Genomic DNA, 17687 nt, shown 5'->3' on the forward strand with positions numbered 1-17687 from the left:
TCATTAAAACCTGTAAAAAAAACTGCCTTCTGTCTCAGGACTGGAATGAGACTTCATACACATTTTGCTGCTGCACTCTTCCTTCAGACTGTGACCTCACTATCATCAGATAAGCTCAAACCACAACACAAGTCGGCAGGTTCATTTGCAACAAGGTTGAATTTGCCTAATCTGGAAACTGACCTCACGAACATTAATCAATCCTCCCCTTTGATGATTGTGACGCACATGAGATCTGCCTTGTTCTCTTCGATTGTAATATATATGGAATGTGAGCTTTCATGAATGTAATTTGCTGGTTTACTATATGATGTTGTGTGGCACACTTGTAAAAGTTAACAATGTTAGTGTTTCAAGAGTCTGGAAGGAGACAACGAAAGAAATAGCAGTTTTTGTGAGTTGACTGGATGTGGTTATGCTCACAGCCTGTGTGCAATAGTTTGACAACAATATAGTAAGTGAATATATATAATTAAAACTATTAAGGGTGCACAATTGTACAAACAAGATACAACTGTGATATTGTTTAAAATTGCAACAGTAGTTGTAGTTTAAGTTTATTGTAATTGGTTGAGATTAGGGCTGATTTTCTAGCCTGGCCAGCCATGCCAGTGTTTCCTTATGAGAAGCAAAGGGCCTGGTAACGCTCCTATTCGAATGACCCCACCCCCTGAGAAATCTAACCGAGCCAATCAGTGTTGAGCAGCGTACGTCACACACCACGATGCTCAATTTATAATAAACAATGAAGATGGCTCGCTGCGGCACTTTCCTCTGTTCTAAATGACTTGGACATGTCTTTAATACCACAACAAGAAGAAGAGCTAAAAGCCTTTCTTCTAGAGAAAGATATTTGCGCCGTCGCCAGATGACATCTTTGACCACAGCTAAAAAATGGCAGAGTCACAGTATACAGTCATCATTTCTGCCATTTATCAGATTTTTTGTTTTCGAGATGGCTAGTCCCGCCCCTCACGGTGCTCTCTGCCTCTGAGTATCCAGACTCGTCCTCTGTGAGAAGAGGCAAGTCTGGCAGGCCAGGCTACTGATTTTCCACATCAGTCAATATCGATATATATCATGACATTAAATAAATCATTATATTTGTCCATCTTTAATGCTCTCTGGTACTTTAAAGTGAGATTGGAAGGTATCAAAATGTTATTTTATTCATTTTCAAAAGCTGAACATGTCAAACCCAACTGTTTTGGACCAATAAAAGATGTTTGTTTTAAACTAAAGTCTTCAAGCATTATAGAACAGACGTTCTCAGCTTGATTTAAATATAGCTTCTTTAAAGGTACAGTGTGTTTTTTTCTGGCGCTATTGTGCAGTACATACACACATTTCAGGTTAGTTTTACACCATATCGCTGTAACTGTCGCTAGTTAAGAAAAAAAAAACATTCCGGTAAATGTTACCTGTGGAGCAGAAAGCATGCGACCTCTGCGTGACTCCTTAGACTTTGATAGTCCTTCAGTTAATTCCATCAAGAGAATGCAATGCCAATGATAGTTTTCTGGCGTAGTAGTTCCCGGATCTGCTTGGTGTTCTGCATTTGCGGATGACATCATCGCACTTTGGCAATACCACGCGGCCAAAATATATTGCATCTTCTATTTGATTATTTTCTTTCACATAGATTTTGGAAAGAGTTTAGCAGTTTTGTTATTAAATCCATGTTTCGTTCTGCCTAAATGTTTTGAACGTGTGTGTCACCTGACACACGAGAGGCGATCCGCGCCAGCGGCCAGCGGCAAAGCCATCTACGCGTCCTATTCCATGGCGAAATCAAAACTTCCGTTGTTTTGTTTGGCTGTGTCAGGTTGGAAGGAATTAAGGTTATTTAAGCGGTTCAGGGTTAAAAAATTGGTAGACATGATGTTTCACAAGGTGCTGCTAGAGTTATGTGAAATCTTACTTCTGATTTTACTTTATAAAACATAATAATAATCAACTTCTCCATGTTTGCTCGGAGATGTACGGAGCATCCTGTCCGCTCATTGGTCAGTGAATGAAACCTCCTTTGATTGGTCCTCTTCCGAGCGACAGCGATGAAAAGTTGAAAATGTTTCAACTTTCTGGGATCGCGTCGCTGGGTCACCTGAGCACAACACGTGCACAAGCGCAAAATTTCACATGCACGTTTTCTGCGTTTCGCTTGGTAGGAGGGAGACCCGCGATTATCGCTTTGTCGCGCATGTCTCATTGAAAATGAATGGAGGAGAGGTGATGTCGCCTCCCGTGTGTTGAGCCCATAACAATAAATTTTCGATTTATTGCCCAGCCCTACTATATCCTATAGAATTATAGCTGTAACAATCTATTGTGGAGGGATCAATTAGTTTAGTCTGCTGAAGGTCTGTGTGTGTTTAGCCATGACTTTCTCTTTTGGTATGTGCATGGTGCTTAAAGTAAATCTCTTCTACATCTCTTTCGTCTGTGATTCAAAAGTTCTACGTCCTGCTGCTCCAGTGGGTAGAGCTGGGTTCATGAGCTCAAACAGATTGTTGGTTCTCCCCGAGTTAGTCAGAACCTGCGCTCAACATCATAAGCTTCGACAAAAAACAGAAACGAACATCATTAGCTTCGCAGCTACGATGTTTACTATGCAAACTACGTACACGTGACAGAACTGCTTCTTTCCACTGGACTTGAAAGCATTGCAAAACGCCTGCTGTTAGTGAACGAATTCCTTTCCAATGGCCGCAAAGTGTAACGTTTCGGACGGGTCCCAGAAGCAACGGTTATCATTATGTTCCGAGTCTGTTTTTTACGTGCTACACTTCCAAAACACGTCAAATTCCAACAGACAGGCAGTCAAACACAAAAGCAGTGTAAAACATCTGGAAACTTTTAAAATAAAGGTCACGTGCTCGTAAATGTACGTCATTTCCTGTTAAAAAGTCCGTAGCCGATATAAACAGAACGGAAAATAGGCCACAGACCTTATTGGATACTTGCAGCTGTCTTTCTCCTCGCTTGTTATTGTGTGGGCTTCTGAAATCAAGTGTGGTGTTGCAATTCTCCCATGGTTTAGAGATTTTGCATCACCAGCAACGTAGAAACGCCCCCAGTTGGGAATGAGCTTGCAGGTAAAACGCCGCTATTACGTTACTCACTGCTTTCATGTCCAGTGCAAAGAACGGGGTTATTGTCAATGACGCCATTTGCTGTGTCCTCCGTCTTCACATCTTTTATCTTTTTTTCTATTTTTGCCAGCCATGTGACCTGTTACCTGCAGCAAGAGGCTAAAGTTACACCAACATTTGCTGCCAGCAGTGTGTCAGTCTGCTAGTGAGGTGTGCAGCTTTATTCCAGCAACTGATTGGTCCAGCTTGGAGGAACTATTAATATGATTGGCTGTTCATCTGTTCTTTAAGTCGAAGTTCTATCAACCTGTTCTCATATTCTTTTAAGGAAAAGTTATTTCAAAGTATATTGTTATCATACAAGTGCTTTCTGGCAATTATCAGCCGCTGAGGGCTGGTCCATTTCATTCTCAAATATGCTTTTCTTTGTAGAATGATAATGGTGTGATGGTGAAAGTTTTTTTGTCTATAACAAAAATATTACAATAAGTAATACTGTGGTTGGCTTCTTTTAATCAAGAAATTTCTCATTCAAATTGAATTTTATGTAACTGCAGCATATTTTTAAGTGATATTTTTGGTGATGAACCACATACTCCATAAAATGAAATAAATTGATTTTCTTGGGGCTTTTGTGAATGTTTCATTGCCTAAAAACAATCAAAACAAACTTTTAATCCCAGTCCATAAAAAGACTGTTGCTAAAAACTGACACTAGTAACAACAGATATTTCATGTGTTCCCACGTTAATCAGTAGTTATGTAATTAATTGGTTAATGTTAATTATTGTTCTTTCAGATAGTTTAAAATTGATCAAAGCTGACATTAGCACAAAAGAGCTGTTCAAGAATTGGAATTTGATATTGACTTTCTGTAATCAATACATTTCCATATATTCCTACACATTTCAGCACAACAAGTATATTGTTTTAGTTGTAACTTTCAGTGTCTTGTTGTAATCCAAACCGTGGCTTGACTGAGAAATTTAAAATATGCAGTTTCTTACTGTATCATTAATATCACTATTTTCACAGTATGATTAAACACTCACACTGTACATTCTGTAAGTCACAAGGTCTGCACTCTTTTTGTAATAATTGCACTGGACCTGTGATATTTTTTATGAAGCTGCAAATCAACAAATCAATGTCAGTAGAAGGGACTTTGAGAAGTGCCGTTCAGAGTATTTACACTTGGGCTCAATGCCATCAGCCTTCAAAGGTCAGCTATGCCTATATTCTTGCCAAACTGTTGTGATAGCGATGAATTGCTGCTTTGTAGTTCAACAGAAATTTTCAGCTCAGATAAAGTGTAACCTGCGTACACAGCCGCCACTGCAGACTGCCTTCAACTATTTATAGGGACATGATTTACTGAGTGGTTTCCAGTAAATGTGGGACCAAAGTCGTGCATGGATTAAACCTCTGTACATGAAGTATGTTGTGTTTTATAAAGCTGCATTTTTCTTGTTTTCAAGCTTTTTGAAGCTCATCCTATTGCCAGTATGGATTCTGTCCACGCCTTGGTGTAAGTTAATATCCAAGTTATCTTTTACAAGGTGAAGAAGGATATTTCAATTGTATACCAGTTAAAATTATTGGTGTGTTTGATGTCTAACTGGGATATAGTTCCACAAACTTTTTTCCAACAGATTTTTTCCTTATTATTCATACAAATGTTCAGTTTTTTAGCAGTTCAATTTAAATTAGAAACATTAACGCTCCCAATCAAATCTACTTCTATTTTGTTTATAGTTTGGTAGCTCACAAGAGATCAAATTAAACACAGTTAAGTGGTATGCAGACATGTTTTCGCCAGCATGGGGTTGCTTCACGCTCAATTTTGGTATCGAGTACAGTCAAATGTACTGGCACTCTGAGCATGAAACATACCATTGTGGGAAAAAGTTCATCACTGACGCACTAGGGCTGACCTTACTCATATTGTGGCATTTTTGTTGTTCCTGCACGTTGTGTTTGTCATTATGCAAGCTCTTCATTGTGTGGCTAGCTGAAGAAATTTACTTTGCATGAGGTAATGTCAGAAGTTATATTCAGATGAATTTCCTGAGCAAACTTCAGAACTCCCTTTGGTTCAAACTTTGTATGAAATCATTAAAATTAAAAACATCTCTGTGGGATAAATGCCACTTTTTTGTTGTTTAAAACCTACATCAAATGAACGAAAATAAAAAATGAAAGATTTTTGCTCACATTTTTTGGTTTATTCGTACTTTTAGTCGGTCTTCCAAAACATCAAATACTAGGAAGGCGCGTCTGTGTCCTAATCTTTTTACTTTACCGCTCTTTGATGGTAAAGCTTTGCATTCAGGAACTTTGGAAATGTTTGATGCATTTTCCTAATAGTACTTCAGGGCTGTACACCATTTGATTTCTCAATTCCACGATGCATTACAAAGTACCACAGTGGTTGATCGTTAATCACGGGAGTTACGTTCTAAAAATAACCCGCAACAGGCAAAATCAGCAAAGTAGTCAGCTTTATTTTTTACAATTATATATGTTCTATGGCTGTAAAACCCCTCACTACACACTTTATACACTTTTCTCAGACAGGCATTAAAATTTTCACTTGCTGGGTCTCCATTCAAATTCAGTCTTAAAGCAAACACAGTAACATTAATACCAATAAAAGTTTTAGTATATCATAATTAAATCCATTCAGAGCATGAGAGCAGCTGCCTGTTGTAAACTCTATAATTTCCCTCTGGGATTAATAAAGTATCTTTGAATTTGAATTTGAATTGAATTGTGGCATTCAATGACCAGAAAAAGCTCAGTTTTTTACGGCGCTCTGTGCGAAAATTAAGCTCAGTGAATTAAGTCACTATGGGGGATTCTGCCATGTTTTCTGATGTTTGGAGTATAGTAACAGCAATTTTAAGCACGATTTGTGCTTATTTACTTTCGCTCTTCTAATTTCATTATTGCAGGTTGTTTTGGACAACATCTGCTGATGTCATTTCCTACTGAGTTAACCAGCATGAGTTAACCAGAAGTTCCGCTTGATAACTCCACCAGGCCATTTTGAGTACCTGCCCCTGATCAGGTACTCAAAATGGCCTAGAAGATGGCCGTTCGGGCGATCTGATCAAGTGGAGACACACATGCGGGGAAGTTCCTGTAAATTGACCCTGTAGTTCCGACAGTGGAAACACACGAATCGAAAACCTGTTTTCAGGCCCAAACATTTGTTTGAGATATAAAAATATGTACGTTTTCCTATAAATAATAATGACAGATTTTAGAACTACCAAATTTAATTTTAACAATCAACCTACGATGTTTGACACATAAGAAGTTATTAATAGTGACTCACAATTATTTCACAGTTCCCCTTTGTCCTGGCACCTCGTCACTGCGGCGTCTTTTCCCACTGAATGCCTACAGCCAACCAGGATCCAGAACACAATGCGTTGTAAAAAATAAACATGCAAAACTGCACTAGAATTCACGAAACTGCGAGGCCGCGAAAAGTGAACTGCGTTATAGTGAAGGAGCACAGTGTATTGAGTGACTTTGCCTGAAAAATTGTGGAAATTCACCAAAGATGGCTTGATGAAGAGATGGTCTTTGCATCCATGTTGCAAAACCATTGCTGGAAACAGCTGTTCTTTCAAGAAGAAACTCATGTTTATGATGTTTTATTTCATTAGAAACAAACACCAACTACAAAGTAAAACCAAATCCAAGTTGTTTATAAGAACAACATCCAATCTTGATTTAGACCTTTTCGTTATTCTCCTCACTCAGTACATAATGTTTGTTTATATACGCATAGTGCTCTTCCAAAATGCACAGGCGGTAGATTCCTTGTGCATCTGGAGATTTGGGGCGTTACCGACTGTAAGAATGCATTGCTGACTGACGTCAGATCAGTGCAGGCTGAGCTCGTGAAACAACTTTTAAACAAGTTCACTGATAACCATCTTTTCACTCTTGAAATCGTGAGCTTGAAAAGTGACATGTTTTAGGCTTGTTTTCACCTAATAACAATACCATTTTTCACAGTTATAGTAAGACCCAGAGAGCCTTTATAACCATATTTGTTTCTTAAATTTGATCATCTGCTCTATGATCTCTAAATGATTTTGTGTACAACCATGCCCCTCACCTAGGAAGCCAAAATCCCACAGTGTGATAACAATTTGCATAAATCTGAAAGCAACGCTCATAAGATGACACAAGGAAGAGCTAGTGATATATTTTATCTCTGTAAAGTGTCCTTGAGTGTTCAGAAAGGCGCTGTTGAAATAAAATGTATTATTATTATTATATTGCTGCTTATTATCTGTTAATGTGAATAATTTTTTTTGCCTTTTTTGCATTTGTCTATAAACCTCAGCCAATAACATGGCTTGGTCCAAACCAACGATTGAATTAATCGGTTGACTATCTGCCTGTGGTTTAGCCAATTTTTGCATCTATCCTTGACCTCGCTCAGATACTTAATCTGCTAATCTTCCAGAACACTCGAATAAAGTTTTTGTATTGCTTCAATTGGTTTGCCGGCATCAAAATTACAAAGTAGTCGTTTATAATTTGTTATAGACGGCTGTTTTAACGAAAAACAGGATTTTTCGGTAAATATGTTTGATAATGTTGGGGCAACCTTTTATCATGTAACTGCTAACCACTCAGCCTTTCTGTCATTGGGCTTGTATTTTGCTGTATATGGAGCAAGAGTTTCCCAGGTTCTCCGCTCATTTATGTCAAATAACCGGCTTTAACTTTAGGTAAAACTACCAAAATGTCCCAAAAACAAAACAACATTTTAAATTGTTGAAAACAAAAGATATCGCAGAAACAAGTGGCCAAAATGAGTTTTCTCCACAGGGTGTCTGGGCTCTCCCTTAGAGGTAGAATGAGAAGCTTGGTTATCTGGGAGGGAGTAGATCTGCTGCTTTTCCACATTGAGAGGAGCAAGTTCAATATGCTCTGGCATTGGGTTAGGATGCCTCCTGGACGCCTCCCTAACAAGGCTTTCCAGGCATGTCCAAGCCAGCAGAAAACCTAAAGGAAGACCCATGACATGCTAGAGGGACTATGTCTCTCGGCTGGCCAGGGAACACCTTAGGATTCTCCTGGAGGAGCTGGCCTAGGTGGCTGGGGAAAGGGAAGTCTGGGTCTCCATGCTTAGGCTACTGTCCCTGCGACCCGGCCAAAATTGATGGATTGATAATGTTATCTATAACCTTGGTCAAGTGTCTGGAAACCAATTCCAAAACTTTCAATTGAAAGAGAAATATTCTGGCTCTTTTTTGGCAAATAAAACTATGTAAATTTCAGTGTTTATTTGATGGTCGGCACAGTGGTTAGTGCTGTTGCCTTGCAGCAGAAAGGTCCCAGGTTCAATTCCCAGCCAGGGGTCTTTCTGCATCCTTGTGCACACTTGGGTCCTCTCCAGGTACTTTAGCTTCCTCTCACTGTCCAAAAATATGACTGTCAGGTTGATTGGCCTTTCTGAATCGTCATTGGGTTTAAGTGTGTGCATTCATGGTTGTTTGTCTTGTGTGTCTCTGTGTTGGTGTACCCCACCTGTTTGCCCCAAAACTGCTGAGATAAGCACCAGTCCCCCCGTGGCCCTGCATGTACAAGTGGGTATAAAACATGGATGTTTGAAACCAGAAACATTGTCAGGGCCAGACAAGTAATTGAGTGTTAAATGAGTAAAATAAAGATGAAAATGCTTATCTAAGGAACAAATTCTGAAAAGTGTTAAAATGAGGAAATCAGCCTTGCCTTTGAAAAATGTCCACTTCTAGCACAAGAAGAACTATCTGGGATTTTTAGACTTACAGCAACGAATGACATCTTAGATTAAAGCTACTTTTTATTTAATCAAAACAATTTCACAACTGTTTGTTTCCACAAATATCATGGGACAGCAGTAGCTCAGGAGGTAGAGCCAGTTTTCCAGTAATTGGAAGGTTGAAGGTTCGATCCTGGCTTCGACAAGAGAATGCTGCTGTTGCCTGCTGGTGGTGGTCGCCGGTGTTCATCAGACCTCGCCTCAGTCAGTACGCCCCAAGGCAGCTGTGGCTACACAACAGCTTTTCCCAACCAGCGTGTGAATGGGTGAATGACTGATTGTGTTGTGACCCCACTTTAGGGGTTGTAGAACCCTAAGAAGGTGCTATACAAATACAGACTATTTACTATTGTGCACCATTGTTTTGGTTATTTATAGGTCAGTATTAGGGCTGGGCAATAAATCGAAAATTTATCGTTATCAAAATTTCTGACTCTTTTCTAGATCGTTTTTCCCATGTCAATAAATTTGATAATGAAAAAATGAAATGGTGTGTGTGTAGGTTAGCGATACTCATGTCCCTTTAAGAAGCGGTACCAGCTTGAGTTACGTAAAAATGTGACTCTACATTAGCCTGGCAAGCCAGACTAAATAAATGTATTATTTAGTCTGGCAATGCTCCATTGACGGCTCTCGGTTGTGGGGCGGGTTCTACCGTTGTCTTTCAAAACATGCTATCGGTAAATGAGGTGGTCCGCAGTTGAAGAAGGAGAAAACACATATTTTTTTCTAAAAAAAAAAAAAAAAAAAAGAGCACTTAAATACATCTATCTGTTCCTGATTCTAACGAAGCCCAAGTTCTAGTAGTCCAAAACTGATGTAAAAGCTGTTTCAAACGAGCCGTCGCCATCTTGTTTCACTCTGTTGCATCATCCCACCCACCAGGCATATAGAGTGCCCTGATTGGCCCACAAAGAGGATAAAGCTCTGTGATTTGTTCACTAAGCAGATAGAGCACCATGATTGGCCCACCATTATGGACCAATCACAGCTCTTAATGTGTTTGAAACCCCTCTAGAGAGCTGTGATTGGCCAGCCAGAATGCTGTTAGGGGCTGCAGAGGTTCCAGTGGAGCGTTTCTAGACCAAACTTTGCAAAGCAAGAATTTGGTCTAGTTCACTAGGCTAACTCTACGTAATACATGTCCCAAAAAACACAGCCCCATCTAGTGGACAACTGTAGTTATCGTCCATTTATTGTTATCGAGGCGAAATCCTCAATGTATAGTGATATCGATTTTAGGCCATATCGCCCAGCCCTAGTTGATAGAAATCATCAATATTAAGGAGACTGTTTTTATATGCTTAAAGGTGACCTCTTCTTACTGTCTGATACTCTCATTAAAGGTCCATTCCAAACCTTCTATCCTGCCTGGATGAAAATGTAAGAATGGTCAATGTTGTTCCATCAACATCGATTTTAAAACATTTGTTTCCTTGTCATGTTGGTTTCTAAAGGTAGAAAAGCCAGGGTAATAAATTTAAGAGTTTCAGGCATCTCATGAGCTGTGTCCTCTATGAGAGGTAATAACTCTTTGTTGTGGACCTTGCTCTCATTATCAACTGTTATTTTCACCAAACCTTTTGTTTGCTTTTCCCTGTTTCACCTTGTTTCCTCAACCCTCTTAAATGAAATTTTAATGGCGATATGTCCTTAAGATTATTGTGCAGTTGGATATTTTCTTTGCTCTTAGTATGAGTTTTTGAGGAGTACAGGAGATCTGCTCCAGGATTTTCAAAGTAAAAGTATCTTCAATGACCTAACATTTTCTACTGAGTTTGCCTTTTTAATTCACAGATTTATTGCTAAAGAGAGCAAACACCAAAAAGTGCTCAGAAACAACATCAGGTCCAGTGAAGATAGTTAAAAAAGGTTTTGTCACACTACTAAGTTGCCGTGAGAATATGTGTGACAGGCTTGTAGCAGTTGATGGGCCTTGGGGTGCAGCAGAGCAAAAGTACTGATGCAAACACATTTTTACAAGACTTTCAATCTTTAGTTCTGTCTGATTCCACATAGGGGAAGTATCCTATTGTTTTTCTCCCTTTGTGGCTTCTATATACTGTTTATGGTTTTGTCATCTGGCTCTTTCACAAACTTTGTTTTTAAAGGCATACTATGCAACTTTTTCATGTTTTTAAATTATTTTCCTGAGTCAGTATGTGCTAAAATGACCCTTTACAAGGATAATGAAATGCCACTCAGACCCCCAGTACCATATGTGGCCAGAAAACTGCATTTGCAATGTGCCGGTCCAGACTTTTTGACTTATAAAAAATGTAGCTGACGTACCTGGTGCTGCAGTTCCTGCATGTTTTAGATCATGAACACAGCTGATTTTATTTAGTGATGAATCGTTCCTGTAGAAACTAATGAAGGCTGGGGAGACATTTCTGCAGTTAGATTGCGGTGTTAAAAAGACAAACGCACAGCAAATGTTTTGCTTTTGGTTCTAATAAATGGACACTAGGGGGCACTAAAAGCTAGCCTAACTGCCAAGTGTTCCCAAAAATCTGCTTTTGTCAAAGAAACCTTTTCTTGTTAGAAATCTAGAACACCATGTTTTATTGTTTCATGCAATCTCTGTTTTTAAGAGTACGGCAGGTCAAAAGTTCAGAGACAATTTTTTTCTCTGCTTTTTTATTGGTCTAAGCTTTGGCACTAAGCTGGTGGTTAGAGCGCCTTACATTGAGATTGAGATCAGAGATGTAAAACTGCACTTTCATCTCCTCCTCCTGTATCATTCCGTCTTCTCCCCTCAGTCTGTGTGGAGGTGCTGACGCTGTATGTCGCTGCAGACTGACGTCAGCTTCACTGCTCTGCTCGCCATACAAATGTCCTGCCTGCCTGGTCACCAGTGACTACTAATACCTTCTCTCTACTTTGCCCCCCCCCCCCCCCCCCCCCCCTTCTCCCTCTCTCCCATTAGCATGTTTTTATCACTTCTAGCACCTCTCACACCGAGGAGCCAGGCTAATATGACACACGGGTGTAACTAACTGGCCGTGTAATAGCTCACGCAGGTTTATTGACTCCAGTTAAGAAACATTTACGACCCATTTTATGTTGAAGCATCGTGAAAGAGGGGGTTTTTGTGTATGCATGCCTGTGTCTGGAGTTATTTTCATATTTCCGATTTTTGGTGAATTTATATTTTGTTGTTAAATGCCTCTTTCTGTTTGCTTTGCTGTGTCTTGGTGACAGCCTGCATAGATATAGTGTTGCATGTTTTGTTTTTCTTTATTTCTGGGAGGAAAAACCTGAACCATAAATCACTTTTATGCATTTGCTCATGTGAGTTGGCTCGCGGTGTCACACGGAATAACACGTACATGAGATATGAGCAGCTGTAAAGGTTTAAAAATAGAGAAATTAATCAAGAGAAAAGCACAAAAAGAAAAAAAAACAACTTACTGTAAAAGACTGTTCATAAAGTGTGTTTCAAAATATTTGCATCAGCAACAGCTTTTCAGATCATAAAGCACCCAGTGTTTATTTAGGAAGATGCAGAAGAAGTTAGTGTCCTTTGTATTTTTATCTCAAGCCAGTGTTCTTATGTGATAACTAAAGAAAACTTCTCCTGTTCCACATTTGCAAAAACACCTCATCGTAAATATTTTGTATTTTGACATCGGCTTTCGTTGCGGTTCATTTAATTCAGCCTGCCTACTTTCCAAGTCCCAGGAGCTGTTTGGAGTTGAGTACAACGCTCCGGGTTAAGAGAAAAGCATGCCGTAATGGTTGACAGATTGTACACGTAGTCTGCTCTATCGGGTGACACATCCAGGAACGTCACTGGGTGTCAGGAATCCACACAGATCCTACCATCCACCTGCGTCTGACTTTCTTTTTTCCCTCTCGCTGTGTTTTTTTTTTTCAACCATCATCCCTTCTCTTTTGTCAACCTCTCCTTCAGCTTGGACCTGTTTCTGATTCGCTTTGTAAACAAACAGAAGGCCAAGAACTCTGTCCTCCGGCCCTCTCCTGTCATCTCGTTGCTATGGCGTGTGCAGCATTGTTTGCTGGCCTCTATGTCGGGTTGCCATGGCAGGGCTTATTTGCCATATTAAATGTTTGGCAGCATTGTACAGATGCTGATGACAAACACCCAACATTTCGCCTTGATCAATGAAACGAGCACCGATTAGAAAGACGAGTGGACCCACTGATCTATTCAGCATCCATAAACATGGATCTGCTAGATGGAACAAGTTTAAATATATTTATATTGGATTTTATATCTTTTAAATGAAATTAGAAGCACAATATAATTTCAATTTTGAGTCTGTCAAAGACAGTTTAGTCTCCTTAAATAATAAAGCAAGAATTTCCTTAGCCATCATGTTGAAAATCCCAGAGTTTGACCATAATTTTAATGCATCATGAATTTCTCTGTTTGTCTCTGAGTGACTGGGTGTGTTTACATGTTATGATGAGACTCATGGTATTTGTTAGAGGTGCTCTCTTTAAAGGGATCTGCCCTCTCCCTCTTGTGGTGCAAAGTCAAACCGCATTGGCATAAAAAGCAGATTTCCCCCACTTTTTAGATTTTTAGTTGAAGCTATTTGATGCTATATTCAATTTTTATGTCAAAAACTAAAGGAAATTTTTTTGCACTGCTAAAGAGTTAAATCTGTGTAAGAAGCTTCCATTTTATTCATGTTTGAATTTTAATCTCACCTGATGTCTGAGATTGGCCTTTTTTTTCCCACATTCACCAACACAGAGTTACAAAACGTGTGCCAGCTTTGACCCAGCACCGCTGTGTGAGAGCAGCTTTGTGGGTGGGTGCCAACAGATAGCATGGAAATGCAGCTGATTGACATAGTTAGGGCTTGATAAGATCTCATAACTCTATTGTAGACGTACCATGGTGGATTTAGTGGTTTGTTTTTCTGCTTTTGCTTTCAGTGAAAGACCCAAGTCTGCTGTCGCTCAGCCAGCCAGTCGGCGTGCAGCATACAGTACCTGCAGTAAGAAAGAGCATTAAGTGGTACAGGAAATCCTTAATGTAAACTGTTACTACACTGTGTGTTTAGATAACAGGCAGAAAAGAAAAATCCTGCAGAAGCTCTGCTCTCTCGCTGACCTGCCGTTGCCCCCTCTCTGACGCCGTCGGCTCAAAGTGGAGTGCACAAATCAAAGCCCGGGCTCCTTCTATGTGTCATATTATCTGTTAGGAACAAACGTTTAGACAGCGATGACATGTGACAGAACTGTCTTTTGTTTTGCAGATGATCTTATGGGACTGGGATCTGAAACACTGGTACAAACCGCAGTATCAGGTCAGTACCTCATCTGTTTCAGCTTACGTATTCTGGTATTTTAAAGGAAATCCTCTTTATTTTAACAGCAGGGGTGCTTGTATTCGAACCACAATCACATTTTTAGGACATTCAGTTCTTTCTCCCACATTTTTATGACTCAAGCGTTTTTGTAAAAAAAGAAGAAAAAAAAGAACTTGCATACAATGGCCTTGGAATCATTGTCCTGTCACATCTTTATCTTATTCAGACATTCTATGTACTTTTAAACTATTTGTGTAATCTGATAAAGAATTTAGCCACAAAAGCCAAAAGTCATTATTTGTTCGTGTTGTTGACATAAAGTTGACCCAGTCAGAACATTTTCTCCTGTGAAAGCTGCCCTAAAAAATGCAAGGATTACATTGTGATGAATGGTTCACAATTCAAGGGTATTAACTTTTGATATAAGCATAGTTTCCTGCTTTCCAAATGGAAAGTTTCTTTTACTATCTTATGTCTAAAACCGTGGGACGAGGAGAGAATAGGAGAAGAAGATGTTAGACATGTGAAATACCAGCCAAGTCGGCTATGGGAAAATTACATTCCTAAAAGTAACAATTGTCTTGAGAAGTCGACCAAAATGTATATATTTTTTAATTGCAAATGCCAATATGTAGCTGGCAAAGTCAGCTGATGTGCTGCTGATTTTCTTGGCCAATATCTAGAAGTTTTCCACCTAATTTTGATGCAAAAATATCACTAAAAACATCAGTTGATGTCCAAAATGTCTGAAGCTGAATCAGTTTTTGAACACGGCGTTTAAACAACTGTTAAATCCTAATGTTTGCTTTGGTCAGTGTTAAAATCAGACATTTAACTAACATTAAAGCTGCTATAGCAAATTTGGAAAACAAATTATCTTCAAACATTTTTTCATGCCTCTTAACAATGTTCTAATACGAAATAGCTATAAATATATTGTGGAGGAAAAAAAGTTAATAAAATGGTTCCCTCGCATTTGTCCAAAAACTTCCCCCAATAGTACATTTTGGACCAAAAGCAACTATTGTACCATCCGGTTGTCAGTCTCGTCAAACCTCTGCACTTCCTTGGGTCCTCCATTCATTACGCACTTGCGTATTTTGCAACAGAACACCACTGGTGTGAGAGGTTCTCCACTCAATAATATCAGAGAAGGAGAAAAAGCCGTCAGCTACCACTTCAACTTTAGGACAAACTACCAGAGTCCCAAAAAGAAAAACAGCATTTGAAGTCACGGACTACAAAAGTCGTTTGAACCTAGAAAACGGCGACCGGTGTTTATCACTATCTCGTTTCGTCTGGCATCACGGGTGTCTGGTTCTGGCAGAAGCGTCTCAGGGGAAATACCTGAAGGGAGGGGTGAGTATTCTGCGACCCTGCTTGCATTCAAAACCTTTCTTTTTTTGTAGATTTGTTATAACAGCTTTAATCAAACAAATCAATTAACTGACCAAGTATTTAATATTCATGCATTTGTTATGCAGATGTTATTCAGGAACGTAAATATACATCCATCCATCCATCCATTCTCTTCCGCTTATGCGAAGTCGGGTCGCAACAGCCTAAGTTGATAGGCCAAGACTTCCCTCTTCCCAGCCACTTGGGCCAGCTCTTCTGGGGAAATCCCAAGGCGTTCCCTGACCAGCTGAGAGACAATAGTCTCTCCAATGTGTCTTGGGTCTCCCTTTAAGTCTCCTCCCGGTTGGACGTGCCCAGAAAACCTCACCAGGGAGGCGTCCAAGAGGCATCCTAATCAAATGGCTGCGCCACCTCAACTGGCTTCTCTCAATGTGTAAATATACATTTAAGATCAATTCTGCAGCAGCACCAAGGTGCTTGTGGATGTGCCTGACTTTAAATCGGCTTCACTAAAGGCTGATTCATGCTTCTCCGTCTGCGTCAGTGCGGAGACACGCAACGCCATTATCCATCCTTGCGTAGGGCTCCGACAGGCACGCAAGTACGTACGGAGGCGAGCCCACTTTTTTAAACATCCGTCGAACGAGACGGATTACGCAAGCTTGTGATTGGTCAGGACGCCGCTGTCGTCTACACCACCACCATTGCGCCCTCAAAAACATAAAGTGAGCCGAGGATAACTAGCGGCAGACACGGAGAAGCTTGAAGAATACCTCGTGAAAAAACTCTAAAAATATGAACGTTTAATTCTCCCGTGACTGGAGGAGTGAAAAGATGTGCAGCAAGCGTTTTATTTGTGGATGGAAATGACAGGAAACGTGGGTTTAGAGGTGGGGAGCGCATGAAGCAGTGGGAGAATGAGAGACAAATATGTCCGTGTTAAAAGTCTCTTATATACACAAAAAACACAATATAAACACACTTTCGTGGACCGATACATGACAGGATACCACAGAACAGCACTACGCCCTCTGTTGTCCTGCCGGGCAATTGCTTTGCATCACTCTCCAGGAGACGGAGAAGTATGAGAGCAAAACGCTTCCGTCAATCCGTGCGTGTCTGTCCCTTGCGGAGCTGACGGAGAAGCATGAACCAGGCTTTAGGAGGTAAATCGACCGATGCCGATATTAAAAAAATTGTAAATATCTGCTTGATATATCGGTCTAGCTCTAATTGTCACCCTCTTACAACAATTTCACTCTATGAAGACTTAACTACAACTAGAATGCGTCTGGATTATGGCAATAATTAATGTGGTATTTTCACGGAACATGCCGACAAAGCTACCAAGTTATTTTTAATAGAAAAATTAAAAAAAAAATGTCAGGAAAGGGTCTTTAACACATCAGACTGAAAGGATATTACAGCCAACCTAGAGGCAAGCAGAACAAAGCTAGTTTTTTTGTTGTTATTTTACTGCTAAAAATGACAGGCAAATAAATGGATGTTAAGTCTTTTAATAAGTCCGAATGACCACTTGGTAAAACAAAAAAGAAAAACAAAAGCTGCTAGAATACTACTATGCTAGCTCAACATTGATGGTGTGATTGGGTTGCACCCTAGACATGTATGATTCAGATTCTTGATGAAAAAAAAGAAACCATACAATTTGCACAGGTCCATCTTCATGCCACCACATGCCACACATGCCGTAAGTCACTTAAAGACTTTACCAAACCCATTAAAGACTAGGGTTGCGTATTGCTGAAATTCTGGTGATACGATTCGTATTACGATACAGGGGAGACGATACGATATATCACAGTATTTTGCAATGCATTCAGCCAGACGATATTAGCGCTTTTTTTAGACTGAATTTATTGTAAGAAATTTCAATTAACAGTCCAAACTGATACGCAACATGTTTAACATGAGGTCTCTGAACCATAACCAAGGGATTTACATTTCAATGGTGGAAACAAAAACCATTGCACACTGCTGCCAACTAGCGGTCGGCGATTGAATTGCACCAAAAAGAAAAGAAAATGTTTGCATGTAAATTATTCAAAAAATCCGATACACGGCTTTTGAATATCGATATAAAATTGCAGGGAA

At 39.7% G+C, this 17687-nt stretch overlaps 1 protein-coding gene across 2 annotated transcripts in view; it reads left to right on the top strand.

Moving 5' to 3' along the window:
• Positions 1–17687, top strand: part of pde3b (phosphodiesterase 3B) — an 81529-nt gene that overhangs the window by 37194 nt on the left and 26648 nt on the right. For both annotated transcript variants that reach the window (XM_015953315.3, XM_054732040.2), the window contains exon 2: positions 14160–14210. In XM_015953315.3, coding sequence (XP_015808801.1) covers positions 14160–14210 — 51 coding nt within the window. The remainder of the gene's footprint in view (positions 1–14159; positions 14211–17687) is intronic.

Source organism: Nothobranchius furzeri, chromosome 9, assembly GCF_043380555.1.
Source record: "Nothobranchius furzeri strain GRZ-AD chromosome 9, NfurGRZ-RIMD1, whole genome shotgun sequence".
Classification (NCBI taxonomy): domain Eukaryota; kingdom Metazoa; phylum Chordata; class Actinopteri; order Cyprinodontiformes; family Nothobranchiidae; genus Nothobranchius; species Nothobranchius furzeri.